General features: G+C 40.9%; 1 protein-coding gene across 4 annotated transcripts in view; it reads left to right on the forward strand.

Annotated features, from left to right (window-relative positions):
• Nucleotides 1-23215, forward strand: part of LOC108146502 (DNA repair protein Rev1) — a 28847-nt gene that overhangs the window by 2811 nt on the left and 2821 nt on the right. For 2 of the 4 annotated variants that reach the window (XR_005977237.1, XR_005977238.1), the window contains exons 6-8: nt 223-874; nt 935-1124; nt 1678-2005. Coding sequence is in view for 2 of the 4 variants with exons in the window: in XM_041708323.1 (XP_041564257.1) it covers nt 223-874; nt 935-1079 (797 nt within the window). In the remaining 2 variants the exon portion in view is untranslated. Of the gene's footprint in view, nt 1-222; nt 875-934; nt 1125-1184; nt 1609-1677; nt 2006-23215 lie in introns of those variants that run through there. The other 2 variants (XM_041708323.1, XM_041708322.1) reach the window with 2 other exon arrangements.

The following is a 23215-nucleotide window of genomic DNA, read 5'->3' on the forward strand; positions in this document are numbered from 1 at the left end:
TGTTGCAATGTGAATATTCAAGAATTATTAACATTTTTCATTTTCATTGACCAATGAAAACAATATTAAAGATTGGTAACTAGCATTTTGATAAATTAAAAAATGTTGTCCCACGATTGTTAGTTTGTCTGTTTTTGATTGTCCCACTACTGTTATTTAGACCGCAGCTTTTGTAGTTTTATTTATTATAGTAACCTTAATCTCCCGCAAATCGCTGTGCAGTGGAGAAACCGCCAGCAGATGAGATCAAAGCCAAGACCCGGGAGCCCAGGAACGTGATGGCCATGCTGACAGCAGCAGCAGTGCAGGGAAGAAAATCGCTAAACGTGGAAGTAGTGCCACCTGGTGCTGAACTCGATCCAGATATTCTGGCTCAGTTGCCGGAGGATATACGCCTCGAAGTGCTCACGCATAAGGAGCAATACCTGCGCATAGCCGAAAGCGATGGAAACACCGCTGCTGCTCCTCGTTCTCCGCCGCCTTTGATGAGGCTCAACCACTCCACAAATGGCAGTCCCTTAAACGCCAGCGATCTGAAACCATCTACTTCCCGGGCTGCCGTGGCCCGATTGCAAGAGCGTACAATTCGCAAGGAGCAAGCACCTCGCGTCCGATCGGATGAGATCGTGGCGGAATACATTGATGAGCTGCCCAAGCACATGCATCCCGCCATTCTGGAGTACATCTCGCGACCCGCCAACGAAGTGCCCGGCCTGTTGATGGAGCACAACTACAAGAGCCTGCTCAACGAATGGGTCAGCCGGGAGGAGGTGCCTAAGCCAAAGGACGTGGAATTAATTCACCGACAGATCTCCCACATGATTAAAAACGACAAATTGAATCACATATACGACGTGATGAAGTATTTTTGCCGGTATTTATTGGGTCTTAAACTGACGATTTTATTCCTTTAAACGTTATCCTTCTCATGCAGCATCATTAATGCGAAACGAAGCAGCTCCTGTTGCTGGCATGTGGCATACAAGCACATCGAGGAGAATATTCAAAACCAGATTCTGGAGCTTGAGGGCTACAGCCTTTGCTTCACCGAAAACATTCGCTGCTACAAGTGCACGTAATTTCCTGGGAGCACCTCAAACATGTTTCAAACGGATAAGGTTAAGGTATTTGAATAATTTCGCATTGCACTTGCAAGAGTACTTATAGTAACATTTAAAAATTAGAAATTTTGAAGCCTCTTTATAAGAAAGGTGATATTGTTTTAGACTATGGAGTCATTGGCCATTTTGCTTTATGAGAAAGGATCTCAAAAACTATTTTTAAATAGTTGTTTTATTATTTATTTGTAACGAAAATAATTGATACTGGATTAAATCCGGAGAGTTAATTAATATTTATATTTTTATTGAATGTTAATAAAGTTCAAGTCTTTGTAAGAATTTAAGACTACATCAAGAAGTCATTTGCCATTTAACTTTATGAGAAAGTCTCTTGAAAACTTTTTTAAAAAGTTATTAATTAATTTCATTTTAACCAAAAGAAAGCATTTGGTTGTTGAGTTGAATCCAGAGAATTCCTACCTGGAGTCCAATCCAGAGAATAAAATTGATTTTTATATGTTAAATAAATGCTATTAAAAGTTCAAAATATTTTGTAGTTCATTAGTGAAAAATGATGTAGTTTTTCTTCGGAGTAATTTCTGTTTTATTCATATAGCTGGCTGAAAAGAAATGCCACCGAGCCATTTACAACTTCAAATGTGCTCAGGTAGCAATTAACGTAGCAAGAGCGGTAAATAATGTGGGGCTGTGGATTGGTTGCTGCGACGATGGCGTTGATAACTTCATACGTTAAAGGGCAGAGCCCCGTCTTCGAGGTGGCTTTAAACTGGCGGTGGCTTAAACCAAACGCCCCGGTGGCTCTTTCCCAGCACAGCAAAGCCGGGCCACTCAAGACAAATAGGCCAGGCGGGCACAACACCTGGCGGAACTGGCAAGTCATAATTTGCACTTTAATGAAAGCGGCATCGCATCCACTCGAACAGGTTAGTGTTGAACAGTTCTCTAAAGTCACTGCAGTTAATCGCTGCGACGGCTGTAATATGTAATTGATTCGCTCGCCTTTGCCTACCAGTTTCCCCTTAAGAGTCCCACAAATCCAGCATCCAGCTTCAATCCGAACCTATCCCATCCGCAGCCCCATGACAAACCATAACAATTACAAAGCCAGCTGTCCAGAGATGGCAAATTTCTGGGAAAATACTTAGTTTACTATTTTAGGAAATTTTTTAACATTATAAATTAATTTTTAATCTTATAGAAAAATTAAAAAAAATTTTGGGTACTCCTATCCAGTAACCTTTTTTCCGAACTTCAAAGTTAAAACAAAAACTATTAAATACACTAATGTTTTTTGAAGAATAGCTATTTCAATTATACTTACTGTATATCTCTTTGCCCTCTGAAAAATGTATTGCGGGTTGGTCTTGATATTCCTCTAATTAAAATCTAAATATAAAATATAATTAATAAGAAAAGGTAGTTTAGTTTAAAAGTATTTTGTATTTATTCCAATGTTTTTGCGTCGTATACAACTACTTAATGTATTAGGTACTTATATTTTTTTGTAAATTCATATTGTGAGGTTTAAAATTGGGTACAAAATTCATAAAGTCTCTGGTAAAAATATTTGTAATGTAACCCAAATGGGTTCAAATTTTTCAAAGTACTTAATTAAATTTAGGTACTCATATATTTTTAATACATATTGTAACAAATGGTACAGATATTAATAATGTAATATAATGGGTAAAAATTCGTACCATCTCTGAAGGCCACCCCCCTTTTTGCTGGCAGCTGGAGCTCAAACACGAACCCAAACTCAAGCTCAGGCTGGAGCAGATGTTGCCCGGTAATTATAAATAGTCAAGCTGCATTTCTGGCTCAGCATCCGGTGGCGATGTGGCTGGTGTCTCTGTGGGTTGGGAACGAAAATGGGAGTGGGAATGGGAATGGGGATGGGGATGGGTATGGGGATGGGCTGGACCTGGCTCTCGGGATTTACATGAGCTACGCTTTGTCTGATTTAATTATGTGCGCAAAAGGCGTCGTTGTTTCATAAATTTTATGCATCCTGTCGTCGCGGAACTCGGTAGCAACAACATGGGGCTTCCAGCAGCAACTGCAACTTGCCCCATGTAGTAGTAGTCGAGTTATCTGGCCCAGACCAGATGCAAATGTTGTCAAGTTTTGATAGACTTGTTGGCTGCCAAAGCGATTTGTCAACGACTCCTCGGCGGCTGGTTTGGCTTGGCGTGGTGCTTAGATTCTGGTCTCCACTGATTCCTCTTAGCATCGCCTAGTTTTTGTTCATCTTTTCTTAAATTGAGATAAAGAAGAGTTCAAATTGTATTCTGAAAGCTACTTCCATTAGCTGCAAAAATTGAAAGTATTTACATTACTGACATTGTCAAAAATTCAACAGCAACTTATAAAGGACGTGGTAAATCAGTTAAATAAATAGTACACATATATTCCTCAGTTTCATTTAAATGGTTAATATTTTATGGAATATTGAAAGGTTTTATCACTAAAATGAAAAATGATATGTGTTCACTGAAGTAAACCAATTAATGCTGATCAAAAGACAATTTTATTTATGAAGGATTACCAATATGAAGTCTAGATTTAATGGAAATGCCAATAATAATGGCGTTGATCATATTTATTTTATTTGATATTCAAATGTATGCGGCATTTGACAAATTGATTGGGTAATAAGATAAACTGCAGTACACATTTATTACATTTGATAATCAAATGTTGTATGCCGTATTTGACAAATACATTTGAGAGACACATACCACATTCAAAAGCTCTGACAGCTATCTTCCACCAACGGAGTGATGGGTGAGTGTGAGTACCTAGCAGTCTAGCAGCAGTAGCAACATGTAGGCCTAAACCGAAGCCCTGCGTGTTGCCAGGTTTATTCCCACGCTCGCAAAGTCAAGCAGACTGCCAAACTGGCAACAGTAGCTGCCGGAGCAGCTGGAAACTGTCAGCATTATCGGACGTGACTCCGCGACAAGATCACTGCTAGAGTTTCACTATGTACTAGTGTACGCTCAGCTGGTTTCAGCCCTATGCCAACGACATTGCCCACATGCAAATGTACATATACATGTGCTGATAATGCCTGGGGTTTTCTGTGTGGTTGGTTTCGGCTGCTTAGCTGCTAGGCTGCTACCAAATAAGTCGCGGCAGACGATTCGGATTTAGCCGCCAAAGTTGCAACTGAGGTTGGGTCTATGCAAAACTTCTAGCCAATTAACTTGGCCGACGGCAAAGGAGAGACCTGGTGCTGGAGCTGTGCCTTATGATTAGAATCGTCGACAGCGGGCCGCCAAACGGCCACAGCAACAGCATATGCAACAGCAACAGCAACAACAGCAACATCAACAACAGCAACATCAACAACAGCAACAGCAACTGCAACAGCAGCAAAATCAACCGCAAGCAACCAAAGCTAATGAACCATGTTGCCGCTGATGAACCCGAACTGATTAATGATGGTTGGATGGGAAGGAATGGGCCAGCAGGCCAGCAGTTGCCACTGCCAAGACCGATGGGGTTACACTCCCGAATCCCGAGTCCCGATCCCCAACCCCCTCCTCCAAAATCCCTGAGGCCCAGCTAACAACTTAACTAGTTCAGTGGTGGGCTTAGGGTTAGCAATAAAAGCAGTGGGAGAAATTTGTGTTAAACTTTTTGTTTCCGAAAAGTTTATTGACATATTTTTATAACTTTATAAACCTCATACAAATTATTTCTTTGGTCAATTATTAATTTAAAGTATGTGAAAAATGTTATTTACACATGTTTGAGGACTTTTATTGTCAAATAGTTTTGTTATTTGATGTGTAAATAAATATTATCTATCATCTTTAATTCTTTAGGTACAGCCTTAATCTTTAAATTCGTTTACAGTTGTACATATTTATTAAAAAAATCATATTGGTTTTTTATGTTTTACAAAAGCATAAGTATAATAGACAGCTTATAACAATAGCAATATTTTTACTTGTAATAAATTCCAAAAAAGAAATTTCTTTAGTTGGAAATAAATTTTAAATATCTTGAAAAATGTATAAAAAAACTCACACTTGTTTAGGGACTTTTTTTTGTGAAATAGTTTGGAGGTATAAATAAATATTATTCCCTTCAATATTCTCAGTTAAATATTTTGACTTTGATATATTTAATTTTTTAGACTTGAGATTTTACAAAAGCATCAACCAACAAATTAATTTAAAAATAAAATTTTAAGTCTACTTTGGCAGAATTGATGTTATTTATAGATCATCTGTGTTTTTTGGCGTGTAGAAGTAGAGGTTCACTCAATTTTCGGCCAGCTGAGTAAGGAGCTGACAAAACCCGGCAAAGGCGAAGGCAATGGCAGTGGCAAAGGCGGTGGCGATGGCGATGGCGAAGCCCAATGGCCATGGCCGAAACAAAGGCCGCGCAGGCGCACCTGAGAATGTTGATAGCCCACGGAGGCAGTCGGACGGAGTGGGAGTGGAGGTGAGATGGTCAGCAGGAGGAAAAAAGGAGGAGAACCAGCTCGAGTCCAAGTGCAAGTCGTTTTTTATGCCACTCAAGCGGCGACAACAGGGATTGCTGCAACAAGGGTCTTGAAGATCCGCGACCGAAGTGGAGTGAGGGGCCAAGAAGTGTAGTAAACCTGGCCCAAAGCTCGTTTCGGCCGGGCCCTTTATCACATGCGCACATCATTTACTTGAAAAGGAGACAGGGACGCAGCAGCGCACTTCAGCAATTGCCTTTAAAGTGTTTGCGTCGTGACAAAATCAATGTTGCCCGTCTGTTGCTGTTGCCGTTGCGATGTTGCTGCTGCGAAGTTGCTGCTGCTGCTGCTGCTGCAATGCTGCTGCCGTGCAGCTGAAGCTGAAGCTCTGACAGCCTCCTCGCGGACAGTGATTCATGGTTTATTAAGCGCATTATGCCGCAGGACACTTTGAAGTTTACAAAGAAGAAGGAGAAGGAGCAGTTGCACGTGTTTCGAGGCCCTTAAAAATGCGGCAATCGTTGGCTGGCCCTTTGGCCATGACTTGAACACTTGGCTGGATATTCTATGTGGCTGCCGTCTTGCAGGGCCGGCAATTGATTACTTAACGTGTTTTATGCGTACGGCGAGCTATGTGCCGTCTGCCAACTGCCAACTGCCGACTGCCGCGTTAATTTGCCTCCGTGGCCTTGGTCCAAACTAAACGTCCAAACAAATTGCCGCTCGACAGGCGCGGCCGTAAATCAGCGCAGCGGTCAAAACACATCAGCAGCATCAATGGTCAATGGCCAACTGGCCGTGCGTTTGCCCAAACACAATCTCGACTTGAGAGCTTCCCATGCCAGAAAGCGGTGAAAAATCCGCAAACCCTCCAGCTGCAGACACCCACATGCGGCGAGACCAATTTCAAACGGGGCGGTTCGAAAATCACTTCAAACGATAAGCCAGTCAGTGGAAAAAACAGAGGTGATGGCGTGAGGACAATAAAGCGCATATAACCATATCCCTGTCAAAAAGGAATAAATAACACGAAAGTTTCGATGGTGTTTAATCCTACTCCTACATTCCAAAGAATTCAAACCACAAAACTAAACATGAGTTTAATTTGATTATTAAAAGTTGTTCTTAGACAATATTTAAAAAAATCAAATATAGATTTCAACAGAAGAACAGAAGAAAATAATAGCTCAATTCCGAGTTTCTTTAATAATTGCTCAATTTGGCTCGTGTCACGCGACTTTGCTCTAGGTGTGAACCAACACGGCGTATGCGCAACGCTCGCATGTGCAAATGGAATTAATTATGCGCCGCGTAAACAAATACAAAACGAATGGAAATTGAGTGCGAGATGAATTGCCAGTCGGAGATGTTGGCGGGCGATAAGGAATATAAACGCGGCTCTGATTTATGCTCGTGTTGCTGTTGTGCTGTTGCTGCTGCTGATGTTGCAGCCGTGTGTTGCCGCTGTTGCTGTTGCTGGCATTACGTATGCCAAAAATATGCAAATTGGCAATTGGAAGTGTGAACACCGCCAGTGGCAACAGCAGCAGCAGCAACACACTAGCAACATCAGCGACAGCGGGAACTTCCCCTCTGCAATATGCAATACTTACACACATACATATATATATATATATATATATATATATGTGCACTTGCCATTAGAATGCCGCCGCCAATCGAAGCGTCAGAAATAAATTACAAAATCGTGTAAAGTGCAAACTGGACTCAGACATGGATGGTGGTTCTCTTTTTCTTTATTTTTCCCTCCATTTTTCGCAGCGCATTTTGTCTTTTGACGTTTCGCCTGGTTCTCTAATCGCCTTTATGGCCACATAAATCTTGGCTAAAATTTGCCGTTGTCCGCCAATGGATTTCCTTTATTTATTTATATGTTTTTCAGCTGATTTTTCGCTTTTTCACTTTGCAATTGAGCTGCAAACTGGTCCACACTTTGATTTATTTCAGCCCCTCAGCGGCGGTAAAGATAACATTCTGCGCGCTTTCACGCATTTTTAATTACTCCCTCTTTTCCTGCATATATACTGTATATGTACGTTTATATCCGATCTGAGCGATCGAACGATAATGCCATGTCGTGTGCAGCCGGCCACCTGTAATTGAATCACATTACCTGGGAAATATGCTAAGCATAGCCCCGCCCCTATTCATATGTATCAGGGGTGGAAAGGGGTAAGTCGACCAGCTGTTGATGGCAGCTGACAGGTGCAATAGCTCTCTGCAAATCGTTGTAATTCCAAGAGTTCAGGCAAAGTCACACAGCTCCCCATATATGGCCATGCGGCATGACATTAATCGCGGCATTACATCAGCTGCGATATCGCATTTTACTTCGCTTCTGTGGGCCATGCTAATTATTACACGAATCGTTTAGAGATCTTTTAATTCCAAGAGAACTTCTGGTTATCGAAGATGTGGAAATGGTTTAACAGTTACAATTTACTTAAATATTAATATATTGGTTCTCTGAGTGTAATGTACATATCTATATATTTTAATGGTTATTTGTTAATAAATATTCAGAAAGCTTACTTGCTCAAATTGGTTACCAATGTTCGATTATTCCTTATTCAATATTTATATCTCAATGCTATCTTGAAATTGATTTTTTATTTCATTTTATAAGCAAGTGGAAACCATGTCAAATTAACTCAAAAAGTTTTACATATGTGGATATTTATAAATAAATGATTTAATAATTTTATCAGTTGGTATTAAAATTTAAACCAGTTTACCAATGTATAAAGAAATAGTTTCATTTAACAGTGTCTTGTTTTCAGTTACAAAAAACCTCTTTTGAATAACTTAAGTTAGATGAAACATTTATAAACTATATAGATATCGCAGCTACTGAATTAAACTGAATGGGTGCTCATATAATTTTAATACCCACTAATCTTCCTGTGGAGTACTATACTATCCATCACACTTAACACTCCCGCTGGCGTTGCAATTACGTTTATCCTCCACCCACCCAAAAGCAGGATTCAAACAAAAACTCAGAGCGGTTGGCACAATCACAGCGGCATTTAGTCATACCAAACGCTACATAAACTGACAGTCTATTTGTTTTATGTCAGGCAGCGGCCGTTGCCATTCGCCGGTCGAGATTGCAATGGTTGCTGCGGTGCACCAGCAGCAGCAACAACTGTTGCCCCGGTGCAGCAGCACAAGCAGCAGCAGCAGCAATTGTTGCCGCTGACACGCCTGCAATTGCGGCGATATGAATCACACGCCGCCACGGAGAGTCGGTTTATCTAGATAAATAATTATTCAACTTAAATCGAAATCGTAATGAATTTTTCCAAGTTCTCCTCCGTGGTTTCTTTTTTTTGTTTTCGCGGGAGTGTCAAAGTGACGGCGTTGCATTGTCAGTGGTTCGTTAGCAATATCGCACAGCGGCAACATGTTGCCGCCGTATGTTGCGCGGCTTAATTGGACAGCGATACAAATCGGACTGATCGCACTGTGAGGGTTTCTTACCCAAACCCAATCCCAATCCAAATCCAAATCGGAGTGGCCACGCCCACCCGAAACACCTGCAACCGTTTACACGACAGCAACTGCAACAGCAGCCCAACAGCAGCCCAACAGCAACATGAGCATGGGCAACCGCCAAGACGATGGCAATTTGTCAAATTTCCGCATCGAAATTGGAGCTGAGGCTAAAGCCCAACATAAAACTAAGGCTAAAAGCCCGAAGCCGAAGCTGAAGCCAAGTGGAAACGGCCCGTCTGGACTCACTTAACGCCCAGTCGGCGTTGCAATTATCCTTATTAGTTGTGGCATAAAACATCGGTCTCCTTGCCAAAGGGCATACAGTAGATGCAGCTTAAATATAACCACCACCTGTCACTCCACGAAAATTAATATACAGACAATTAAGGTAATTGGCTAGAACAAGGGCAAACGTTTCTTTTTAAATATTTTAATCTTTTTAAATGTTTTTGTTTTAATAAAGTTTTTTAATTTTTAATCAATTTTCAAATTTCAAGTAGTTTTTCTGAATTTAAAATTCAAAACGAAATATCATCTTCAAAATGTTTTCAAGGATACTTTAAATATGGAGTAAGCCCATATTGGCAACCAATTTGCGTGTATTATTTGAGAAAATTCTTTACAAGGGAGTTCACCTGTCTCCCTTTTGATATCGAATTTTGTTGTTCTTTCTCGTAGTTTTCGATTTTGGCTTAAGCGGCCTCTTAGCGCTTGTTTGCACTGATAAATGCGAGCAGCAACAGGCTTTAAGGTTTAAACAGCCTCGACAGCAGCGAAATGTGGCGGGCATACAACTAATTACACGGCTCGAGTGTTGGGGCTTCCTGGAAGTCGACCACTTGGCCAATTTCACACCAATTCCCAAAGTCACGGCGATCGTTGCGCTTCAAGTTTATGTTCTTTTCACTTTTATGGGCTGGCGGGGGCCCATTATTAGCCACCAGACTTGGGCAGAAGCAGAAACATCATCCTCCTGGATCGCTCTCATCCGATGCCATCAATTGGTCCCTGTCCCCGGCAATTATGGATTGCAGCCTTCGTTTTCCAGTTTGCTGAGAGGCATTGTGAAGCATTTATGGCGCCGCATACGCGGGCAATTAAACAATCGGCAACAACAATGCCAATGCCTGCGAGTTGGCCAAATTAAGCCCGTTGACCATAGTTGGTCAACGAAATCGAAACAAGTTGTAAGCGATAAGAACCATTGGCCATTGTTGCTGCCTAAGATGTTGCTGCCGTACATGTTGCTGTCGCACATGTTGCCGCCGTGCTGTTTTCGCATTGTTGTCGCCGTCGTTTCTTGTTCATTGACTTTGGCTCTGCGCTCTGCGCACTACGCTCTGTATAGTATGTAATTATGGACATTATTGTTATTGCTCTCGGCTTACAACGAAATCTACATGCAATTGCTGTTGCTGCGGCGCCAGCAATTCGAGCTGCAGGTCGATTAACAATCGGGAGGGCGGTCCCACAAACGGCTACCGAATATATATCCACTTACACCTGGGCAAGGAGATCAAGTGCGCCTTTGTGATCTTATGATCGACACCTGTCCGGGATTAATCACTAGCCGATTCACTACCCATTAAACTTGATTAGTGGATGCCTTTTCCAAGGGCCGGCAATCGAGTTGCCCCGGGAAATACATAAAGTTTATGGTAAACCTAATGAACCTTTCGGGAGATTCCTTCTTGGGGGAAACTATAAATGGAAATAAATTCTTGTAGTCATTTTACCAAGAAAAAGAATTTTTAAATAAGTTAAGAGTTGAGTTTGATTTTGGCCAATTACTTGATCTTTCTTGTTAACTATTTATTATAGTAGGTCATATTGTCAACAATAGAAGTTTTTTCATTCATAGAATTATTATATGATTTTAAAGCAAAAATTGTCTTGCTTCTGTCACAGTTATTTAGACTTATTGCATAGTCGTGTGTTTTTGGTGCCCACGGCTAATTAATTTGCCATTGCTGGTGTCCCATTAGTGTAATTGTCTGTCTCCCCTTTGACATTGCTGGCCATAGCATAGCATACCATTCCAAGCCATTCCACTCGGATCGCCGGTCGCCGATCGACGACAGTTGGACAACCAGTTAGTGGCGAGTGGCCAACCTTTAACTGTGTTGTTAAATGTGTCACCAAGTGTCGCTTATGGGTAATTTGCATACGGCAGTTGAGCTGCGAGACGAGGCCTTGTGGCATTCGCATCAAAGATTACCGCTTCGCGTTTTCCTGGCGCCTTCTCATTGAAATGGGCGTTCCGCAGCGCCCACATCTCGTCTGCTAATGGCGCCCATCAGTCTGTGGGAACACCTGCAGTTGGCCCACGCAGACCCACCTCTCGCCCACCGCCCCCTCAGCCACGCCCACTCCTTGGAGCACGACTCTACACACCCATCTTGCAACTTTGGCCAGCTCTCTAGCGTAGAAAAAAAGCGTCATGCTGATCCAAAGCAGAACACTAAAGTCACTCGAGCTGCGACTTGCACAGAAAAGTTTTGACTAAAATTGTTGAATTTTTTTTACTTAAGTTTAAATGGAAAAAAAACAATATATTTTAATATATTTAGTTGTTGGTCAGTTCGGTAATTTTTCTTATGAAAACTATTACCGTTAAACACAATAATCGTTCCTCCAAAATAAAACATATAATATTTATTTCAGTAATATTTTTTTTCAAAAAATATACAATTATTTTGTAAAAATATATGAGTAAATGCCGATTTTCAAATTTTGTTTTGGCTTGCAAGTTAATAAAAATAGTAAAAAGGTTTTGTAAAGTCTTCAATTACCATAAAAGATTTTTAAAAATATACATATTCGACCAAATGGTTTAAAATCGAACAGCAATGGTTGAACAAACTTTACTACTACTTTCAGTTTTAAATTTAAACATCTCCTCTTCCTTGTGCGGCTTTGTAGTGAGACTTGAGAATTTTGTTTAACTAGTTCTAAGATATCTGAGAGCGTTGTGTGCACATCCAAATCGAAGTGAATGAGGAGCAGCTAGACCACCTCTGAAAGATGAGGAGTGCAGCTGCAGCACAACAACACATCTTGGACTGGGAGTCCTCGGCGGCAAGGGGAAGTGTCTGAGGTCTGGGTTCTGGCGGCACAAGATGTCGGCTCGTTTGCCTTTAAAAGGCAAGTCTGCTGAGGATCGCAGATGTCGCCAGTGGACCGGGAACTGGTAACTGGGAAGGGGATCCAGACTGGCGTCCCTTTTGGAGGCAGCTGCGGCTTAGAGTCTCAACTTGTTGGCCCACGCACTTGTCTAGCAGGCCGGCCGGCAAACAAAAGGCTCGATCCAGTGCAAACTCAATTTGCCGAGAGTGGAGTCCTCTGACTCTGACTGCAAATGTTGGCGGGGCGTGGGCGTGGGCGGCGGCTAAGTCACGACTTGGTCAATCACCGGGCTGAAGCTCGGGAACCCGATTCCCGATCCCAAGCATATAACATATTTCCAAGAGTTTGGCTTTTTAAGGAGTTGCTCGCATAATTCCAACAGCACTCGAGCGATAAGTCCAAGCCAGAAGGTTTGTTGTGCACAGCAAAAATATCTTTCTTACAGTTTAAGTTTTTTTTTATTTAGTCAAATAATTTTGTAATTTAATTTTTTTTTTAATTTTAAGAAGATCGTTTTTTGTGGTTGAATAAATTCAAATTCTAGTTCTTTCTCAACACAATCTTATTAATGTTACATAGTTAGTTCGCTGATTAAATTTATTATTTATTTTTTTCTGTGTGAAATGGCGGGAGATCTTTCATGCTGGGCACCCCAGAAAGCGCTGGCTCATTAAAGCTTCTTCCCGATTCCGGGCGCTATCTTATCATAAAAAACGCAGTTGCCTCAACACCTGCGAGCAGCATCAAACACGCATTAGCACTCTGATGGAATTTCGCCTCATTTCGCTGCCTTTTTTCGGCGATGCCGCATAAATTTCAATCAGCCTTAATAAACTGTAAATGTTTCGTCTTTCCTTCTTTTTTTTTTTGGGGTCGCATAAAATATTCGTAACACGAAATTAAAATGAGGAAAGCGAACGGCAAAAAATTGAGATGCAATCGATTTTTGCAGGCGGTTGAGAGGCGAATTTTTAAATATTTTTTAATCACAGGCTGTGCAGAATGTTCTTGCGATTTTCCATTTATTTTTATATGCCCAGTTCGCTGCTGCTGCTGCTCCTTGGGACACATAAAATTCACTTTAAGTGACCATAAAAATCATCCAATAAGTTTGTTCGAAATTCGCTCTGCGATGAAATTTATGTGCCTGCCATTCGGACTTCAGAAGTCCTCAAGTCATTGTGATTTCAATTTGAGACCCCGGGGCCTCTGGCGAAACGAAGAAGAAGAAGAAGGAGCGGGTCTGAGTGCGTTTGCGTGTTCCTCATCATTTGTTTGCAATGAAAATAACACCAGCATAAACAACCAACCAGTCGAAAGACAGGCCCGATTCGATTCCATTCCATTCGCATCGCTTCGATTCGATCCCAATCCCGGCATTTGGCTCGATATTGCCACCGTCGGAGGCATTAAAATGCACAAGACCCGCTGAGCTTGTCCTCCGATTCCAAGTCCATGTCCATGTCCTTTATAGGCGCCACACCCTGCTGGGGTGCCTTCCCAAATCCCCACTCCATACACCCAATCCCCAATCCGAGAGCCCAGCACCGAACTTCAAGTGGGAGCCAACCGCATCTAAGTTATGTCAAAGCCCCAAGAACGACAGTTCCTTAATTGAATTTCTTACCCTGTCGAAGCGAAGGCTTGCGTGCCCGCTTTAATTTCTCATTTCCGAACACGGGAATACTCATCATTTGTCGGTTTGCCTGAGCCACATGAAGATGTAACTTTGGAGGGGAAAATTGATGAGCGAAATTTGCCGAAAAATTATGTTATTTTGGGCTGGCCAAACAAAATATGAGTTCTGCAGAAAACTTATTGTGAATGATTGGGTGAAATAATCCTTAAAGGTTGAAAGACTTCTTGGTAAACAAAATAAACTGTAAAAAACAGTACACATATTTTTTTAAAAGATACAAATATATGCAAATTTTTAAGTATAATAATAAATGTGTAATCAAATAAAAATCTGAAATCATGTGAGTTTTTAAATATGCTACACCAATGCTAAGGTGAAAAAGATTTAAATTAATTTCTGTTAAATACCAGTAAGAAAGTGCTAATATATGAGTGATTACTTTACATTATGTTATAGATTTTGATATTTTGAAGGCAAAAAAAGACATTAAAAGTGTATTTAAATACAAACAAGGAGCTATATATATCATATTGCTACTTTTTTTTTAATTAATTAACGAAAATAATTCGCTCGAAAGTAATGCCTAAAATCAAGTTAAGAGCGTGCCACTTGTAACTCGAGTGGCCCCGATTTTTGGCTACTGTTCCAGCTGCAGCTTCTGTGCTTTATGTTCTTTATGGCCATGGATTGAGACATTAATGATGCAGCTGACACGAATTGGCGATGTGTCCTGGTTGCCAAGTGCGAACTGGGGCTTAGATGGAGGCGGCTCGGATTACCAGCCATCGGATGGCTCAATCCGATCCCGGCTCGAATTACCAGTTATCCTCAGGTCTGGTCTATTCGAGGATGGGCATTTGGCGAGCCCAATTAAAAAGTCATTAGGCAGGGGACTTCCCAATACACTCCCCTTTTCTTGTTGTGCGAGGAGAAGGAAAAGGAAAGGAGCCTTAATTGCCGGTTCGCCATGACCAAAATGTCCGGCGGGCAACCGAAAGAAATCACTTTTAGCACGTGGAGCGACCCAAAATGATGGGCACTTGCATTAAACGAAATCGTTTAGCCGCGGCTCAAGGGGCCACAAGCTCCGAAGAAAGGATTCGATGGCAATTAAGGCACCCATCGGCAGAAAGACCGGCCCAAACTCAATCCCGACTCCGACTCCAAGTCCATGTCCTAAATGTGTTCAATTTAAATTAACGATCGCAGAGTAGCAGTTGCAGCCAGCACATGCAAGCGATGCAATTAAGCAAAAGTTTTATTTAAATTGCTGGCGCTGTCCTGTTGGTTTGAAATTTTGGCGTGTTTATGGCCTGTAACTTCTGGCCAAGAAGTACCACTTGGTTCTCGATCGGTGGAGAGCCTTTTCACTCGCACATGTGTTTGCTAATTTCTGCGTGCAGCCCAAACATTAATTAAATCGAACATTTTCGCTATAAATTGTTTGCTTAATTGCCATTTAGGGGGACACTGGACACTGGATGCTGCTGGCTGCTGGCTGATACTGCTGGCTGCTCGGTTACATCCCATCCACAGATTGCCCACTTTTCATTGGCAGTTGAATGCCGGGCAAAAGGCAAACCATAAATAAATTAAAAGTCCCAGCGAAATGACAGCAACAAGATCAGGCAACATCAGAACAAGAGCAGCAGTATCTGGCATTGGTAGCATCAGCATATGGCCATTGGGATTATTAATGATGGCGGAAGCAAATGCGGCCTCCTTTGATACTCTGTGTCCCTGTTGCTGTCCAAAAAGGCTGACAAGCCATGTTGCAAGTTGCAAGTTGCCGTTGTCGTTGCGATGCGATGCGATGACAAACGCAGCAACATCTGCCCATCAGCAACACGAATGCTGCACAGCACTAAAGATTTTGCTGCCCAAATTGCAGTTAATCGAAGGCTGTTCCAAGCCAAAAGTTCAATAGACGGAAATTCGAGCCTCAAATGCAGCTGGGCGCCTATTTTTTACCCATTTTTTTCCCCCATTTTTTTTTTGTTTTTGCAGCCATGGGCGACGCATAACTTGGCACCAAGCTGGCAAATCGTTTTCACTACCAAATAAAGCATTCAATGCCCCCGTTTGTGGCTGTGGGCAAACAAAACCCCACGAATCGCGTCTGAATCTGAATCTGAATCTGAGTCTGCATCTGAGGCTGAGGCTGAGGTGCGTGGTCTGCTCCGCAGCTCCAGTTCGAGTTCTCCTTGTTCAGTGGGCCTTTTTTGCTTTGTTGTGTTAGCCTTGCTTTGCATGTTGTTCAATTTCAATGGCGCCAAATCTTGACCGTGGGTTGCAGACGCCAAGCCAAGAAAGTTGCAGACGCAACAAAATCCTTGGTTTTGCTTGTCGAGTTCAATGTTGCTGGCCATTTAGGCCGCGGGCAGGCAGCCAAATGGCCAGATAGTGGCCGATGTGTAGATATAGACAAGCAGATAACCATGAATAGTTTACCGAAAGCCACCAATTTGGAGCCATGGTCAAGGGAAAACGGGAGATCACTTCGTGGAGTAGAGTTTGTTGTAGGAAAGGCGACTTCGATAAGCGAAATTATCTAGAAAAACAAATGTATTTCCGCAAATCAGCCGAAAATTTATATTTTAGGTCGTAATTTGCGCAGTACAGTCTGTCTTTTAGCTGGCCATTTCGAATTAACAAAGGCACAAGTTGTCAAAAATTAATTAAATATATTTAACTCTTACATTATATGTGTTTTGAACTAAACAATCAATTCATTTTTGATAAAGTATATAAAAGTTAAAAATGTCATTTAAATAAATAACAAGAATTAAAAAAAAAGGTTATTTTAATTATTATTTCGTAAATTATGCGGGATAATAATACCCCAAGTTACAACAAAGAAAAACAAAGAGAGTACAAATTACCACTTTTGCACTCAACTCGATTTTCACCTTGTTTAACTTAATTGCGAGCCAATTTAATTCGAATCAAAGTCCCGCCAACGCCAACAGTCGGCTGTTAGCTAACGACAAGACAAATTTGGTTCAGTTAGTCTCAATTAGAGGGGTTCGAAGGAGCTGTGAGCTTTGGTTTTGGCGCTGGCCATTTTCCAGGTAATCATTAATTCCATGGATTCCCACACAACAAACCAAAGCGCTTTGAGTGTGTTTCCTGTTTCACTGGAATATCTACAAACTACAAAGGTCCCCACTCAAATCAGCCCAACAAATGCGAACGTGAGAACTTCAATTGAACTTGATGAGTGTTAGACAAGGGTTATGGTTTTTCAGGGACAATAGTTAGATATGTGATGGGTATAGGGCAGATCGAGCACCTGCCCTCAAAACTTTGCCACCTTTTTGCAGCCCATTGTCTTGTTAAAACCGCTGCTCTCAGGTTTCAATAAAAACTTAAGTAGCCCGTTAAGCTCATGAGTAAACAATAAAAATAAAATAATAAAATCAAATTACATTTGCATTCAATTTGCAGCTGCGAGCATAAAAAAACTATATAATTTCATTTGCGTTTAGTTGTGTGTGCGCTTGCAATTAAAAGTCAATTAAAAAATGGCTGCAGCAGCCAAATGCAAATGCGCACGCACGAAAGACTTAAGACACAAACTTGACTCTGCCGCCGCCGTTTGTCTGCGTTTCTGCGTGCTGTTCACCTTCGAGACTTCTCAGCATGTCGCACACATGTAAATGGTAAACGCTTAACGCAATTTATGGCGGCCGACAAACTTTATTAAATTTTGCGAATTTCATTTTTATTTTCGTTTTTATTATGATTCTTTTGGCCGCCAGTCGCAAGTTCAAGTCGTTTGTCATTCGCACACCCGACTTTGCAGCTGGGCGTTTTTTTTGTGTTGTGGCATTTGCATAAACGAATGCCCCTCTAAATGCCTTCTGACACATTTCCCCACCGCGCGGGGTGGTAATTAGAATCCGGCCTTTTAATTATGTGGAAACGTCAGACGACAGCGAAACGAAACGAGTCAAGTGGTCGCATTACAGCCACTAAATGTCTTGTGTAATTGCCCAGGCCCGATGTTCAATTAAACGAAATTGAGTCATTAAGCTGATATTGTTTGGCATTGCCCACCGGCGATCGCCAAGCGGCCTCAAGATCTTTGGAGAAACACTCCCGGGAATGTCGGAGCTTCAAGTGGGTCAAGTTTGTCAGGCATCAGTAAACTCCCCATGAGTTGAACTCTTCTAAAATAACTATTTAAATAGCATGACCCACTTAAAATTAAATTAAAAATATTATAAATTTAATATAAAACTTCTTCATAAACTACTGTGCCTAGAAAACTTCTCTTAGCGTTTATTCTAAGTTAGCCAGTATAAAGTGCACATTAAAATTATGAATGATATTAATTTTCATTAAAAAATGGATAAGCAACTCCTTAAATGTCTTAAAACCATTTACAAATCTACACTTAAATAATTTTAAAACAATATTATTATACATTTAATGTATTATTTAAATATGGTATAAAAACAAAAAACAGCTTATACATTTAATTAACCAGTTCCCGTTTCCAATTGCAATTGCATGCGAATTAAAAATAAATAAGGTGCACATTATGCAGCCCACTGAAAACTGTTTTTCCCATGACCTCGAAATCGGGTAATATCAGACGCTGACCACAAAAACAAGACAGAAACTGAAAAGTAGAGGCAAAGAATTCAAATCAGACTGCGACGAGCAGCAAAACCGCGACGACGTGACGTTGAAATTAAATTAACTAGACTAGAGAAGACCCGGCTTGGTCACTCAACCTGTCAGAAAGCCAGACGATCCGACCACTTGACCAAGATCGCTGGCAAAAGACGGGTTTTTTTCTCCAGCCAGACAACGCTTTTCGGTTATCTCCCTGGCTCCCTGACTCTGTGACTAACGCGAGTGCAAATTGTTTAGCATTTAGGCGGCTTTAATTTGCTGCCACGGCCATAATACACCGCATTAATGCCGGCCAAGGCCCCGAGGCGACAATTTTGATTAAAATGCCATTTAGCCAAAGCTGCAGTCGAACATGGTCGGGCATCTTTAATAAAGTAATCCGGCGGATCGCCGTGACTGCGAGAGTATAGCCCTCGCTAAGTTACTAATTGTGGCCATAATGAATGCGCATCATATGATGATGAATCCTTGCTAGTCCAACAGTTTAACCAAAGTGATTTGCTTTTAAAATACAACATGACAATGCATTATTTGACACACTTTATAATAATAATAACTAAAAGATTAATAAGATATGACAGTTATATTAGTTGAGGTCTGAAATTTGCTGGCTTAAAAGATATAAAATCAAACAACAAAATCTTGTTAAAACTATGGTTTTAATAATAATAGCACAGAAATCGGTAATGGTAAAACCAACAATATAGATAAAGCTTATAATTTAATGTATAAAATAGCAAAATAAATATATTCTATAGAAATAACGACTTTTTTGATATCTTAAGTGCACCGTATCGAAATTGATGACCAATATTTGACTTTTTCCCCTCCATTGGCTGATGATTATTTCACAGTTATTGAACCTAAATTGGAGTCCAAGTGCAGGACCGAACTCAAACCGAAATCCGGGATGGAAATTGAACCTGGCCCTGGCACGTAGTCTCCGCTCCATGGGTTCCTTCTTCTTTTTTCAGCCGCCAGTCGACAGTTCAAACTGATTGCAACTACAAATCTCAGACACGTAGCCGCAAATTGCGCGCCATGAGCTTCGGTTAAGGTTCAAATTCAGGTTCAGGTTCGGGCTGAGATCAGGTTCAGCTCAAACCAAGGATCGTGATGCGAGGCGCAGGTTCAGGCTCACCTTGGAGCGCCCCAATAAAGCCCAGTCCCGCGAAAGCCGGCGCAAATCAATAATAATTGTATTGACTGAGTGCAGCAAAGCAGATCAAAAGGTCGATGCTGATATTACTGCCGCTAAGATTATTTGCATGAAATCCCAGGAGATGAGTAGTAAATTCTTAAGAGAACGAAGTTTGCAGTAAGCGTAACTGATATTTCATTATAAAGGGATAAGCCGGCGGTTGTTAATATTCAAACCTTCTATGTGGAAGGACTAAAGGCTACATTTGGTTTATTGCTTGAGTAAAAAGTTCTAATCACAATAAAAATCAACAAAAGGCGAAAAAATAAACTATTAGACAATTGGGAATTGTCAAGAACGATTTGTTGACAAATTTTAATTCCTTTTTTCTGTAACTTAAATTTATAATATTAATTACTTGAATAATAGTCTTAAGATTCATATAATTACATAAGCTTAAACTAAACTTTGAACATTTGACTTAAAGGTTTTGTAAAAAAAAATTCCATTTGGGTCCGCTGGCTTATTTCAAAATTTCGTTTTAAAAAGTTCATTTTTTTTATGTAGTAGTCTTATTTATAAATTTGTACCCATATATATCCTGTGTCCCGGGCTTATAAATCACAAAAGCTTCTTCAAAATGCAGACAAATGCAGAGCGCATCAGCAGTTTGTGGACTTGTCAAAAGGTCAGCGAGATCATTTCCGCATTATTACGAATCCAATTCGATCGCGACTTAAACTTTGAAATTTTCCGAGAGCAAATCTTACGAGAGAGCTCTGAGATATCAAGCTCCCTGAAGCAATTCTCCAATTTCTGAGCTGGAGAAGTTTCTCAAGCTGGGGAAACAGCCGCGCATGCTCATTGAGGAGAAATTCAGGGGCGATTCAGGGGAAGCTCTCTGTGGAACTCGTTTCCATTCAGGGGTTAAGGGGTGGAGGTGGTGGGTTTGGGTTAAGGGGTTTTCACAGGGGTAGCAACTGGGGTAAAGTCTCCATTGTATCGTGAATTTATAACCCCTGATTACGTACGAGGGGAAGAATTCGGGGGCGAGTTAATTTGTTGTTTTGTTATGAAATCATTTATTCTGATCTTTTCCTTACATATGTTTCCATTTTCTAAAAAATCTTTAATTTTGTCGCTGGCGCTTATAATCTTTCTTAAACATACGGTTTTGATGTAAAGTCTCCATTGGATCGTGAACTTAGTTCTCCAGATTACGAATGCGGAGAAAAAGTCAAGGGGCAAGTAAAAGTTTTGCTTTATTAGTTTTATTTACTAATTTTTTTTTTTGGGCTTTCGTTAATATTTAGTGTTCATTTTTTGGCTTAATTAAACCTGTGAAGTAAAATTTCTTAGGCTTTCCCCTCAATTCCCCTAATTTTGTTGTACTTTTGGTAATATTAATTAAGGAAAAGCTAAAAAATTAAATTCATTGTGTTTAAATCCTTTGGAAATATCTTACCTACATTTTTGTGGACATTATGAGCTTGCAAGCAAAGTGTTTTATTTAGCCAGACTACCAGAAGAGCTCCTCTAAATAACGATCCCCTCCTTGGAGCTGATAACAATAAGTAATTGTCAGGCGGTAAGTGATCATCATAAATGAGAGATTTCGCAAATGAAGCTGCGGCAGATGGGGCCTCCATCCTCCGCCTTGTGCGCATATGTCTCCGTACAATAACTCGCACCTCGACGATAAGCAAAAGTCAAAATTTTGCAACCGCCTGTTGGTTGTTGTCAACATATCATTTGTCACTGCAGCATCGATAGAGGCTCTCAACCAAAAAAACAAACTCCCAACTTTGACTGCAGTTTCCTCCTACATGTAAAAAAAATATTGTGTTTTTTCTAATAATATATCTATTTCAAAACCAAATTTTTTTTAATTTTAGTTTTATGATTTTCTTCCACTTAGTTGCCAATTAAGTTTTTTAGTTATTAAAATACTATTTTTCTTGTTTCAATTTTGATGCCAGTTTAGTTATTATATAAAATACTTTTAGCAGAAATATTACAGAGTTAAAAAAAATGTTCTGAAATGAAAACCATTTTTTTTTGTGCACTTGCGTCTTTAACAAACGACTGTTGGCTAAAGGAAAATCTGGCTATATCTGTTATTAATGAAGTTGCCAAATCGAAAACCTGGGACTTGAGATGCAACTGGGGGATGGCGATGTGGATGCCTCATGGCCAATTAACCCGCTAATTAAACGGCTGCCACGGTAGCCAGTGGCTGCTGTACAGGAAGCTCTCTGCTGGCGAATGTGTTTTATGCCCCGTTATCGGTCGAGAAAGAAAGATGCCTCATGAATTGCAACGTCGCTGGAGTTGAAAATGCGCTGCGACATTTTCTGAACCGTCTGCCACTTCATTAACTCCAAATTGATGGGTTCAATTAGGCAACAAGGTCCCAGTTTCGTTCCCACTCCCCAATGCCCAATGTCCAATGCGATTCTCAGGCAGCTGCATGTCCCCAATTCCAGTTCAGTCGTCAGTAATTAGCGCAGAGATTTTCAAATTGCCAAAACTTGTTGGCAAAAAATACAAAATTATGGCGATCACCTGCTGCGGTTTCACTTTCGCAGGATGGCGAAATGGAATCAAACGAATATGAATTCCGTTTGCCCAATTCTTCGTTTGCAGCTGCCAGGGTTATTCGTAGAATTTTGGCCTGACTTTTTATATATTTTTTTTTATTTCGGGAGTCGTTAATTAGCTCGTTTCGGAAATGGTATTCTCGTGTTAAAACATTGATTCGGTTGGCGCGCTTAAAAGGTGTCGCCGAAAACTCAACTCAACTTTTGGGCTTACTCATGCTGGTCATAAAAGTTTCGGGCTCAAAAAAAGTAAAGAGAAATAATCTAAAGCCATGCAGAGTGGAAAATATGCGGAGAATCAAAAGGCGCCGTATCCTCTTGTTTCGGTTCGCCCATCATTAATGCTCCATTGGGGTCGAAACCGAAATTCTGGCAGTGGATTTTTGAACTTCCAGCTGCTCTTGTCAACTTTAATGCGTCTTATGGCCTGGCTTTAATAGGTAATGCCCGTTTAGCAGCGCGGCCCCAAATGACCGGCAATTCATTAAGATGCACGCAGGGTAGCAAATATATGGGTATGGGTATCTGATTCAGTTCAGTTTAGTTCTCAGTCCCACACTTTGGTCATGCGAAAAGCACCTCAGATATTTCGGACCTAAAAATGCGGCAAAAAATGCGAGGAGAATTTTTGATCATGTAATTGCAGGTCTTTTTCAAAGCCAAAGAAGCTCTCGAGAAAAGGCCAAAAATTGCGAGTTATTTTTCCCATACTCATCCCATTCGCATTTCGCTCCGTTTCCCACATTAAGCCAGACACACCTCCTGAGAAAAACTGTTCCAACTTCATTTGAATCTTGCTCCAGGTTCCTACACTTGGTTCCTGCACTCTGGAGACTCAATTAGTCCGCAAATAATTCCTCATCAAAGTTCACACGACACGAGAATCCCACCCTCACTTTGGATGGTAATTCCCCCGGATTCCCATTCCCAACATGAGCAACTGTTTCGGTTCTCGTGTGACTGTCTCGATTCCCGATTCTCGCGATGAGCTGAGAAGCCACCGCC

This window comes from Drosophila elegans, unplaced genomic scaffold, assembly GCF_018152505.1.
Source record: "Drosophila elegans isolate 14027-0461.03 unplaced genomic scaffold, ASM1815250v1 contig_208, whole genome shotgun sequence".
NCBI lineage: Eukaryota > Metazoa > Arthropoda > Insecta > Diptera > Drosophilidae > Drosophila > Drosophila elegans.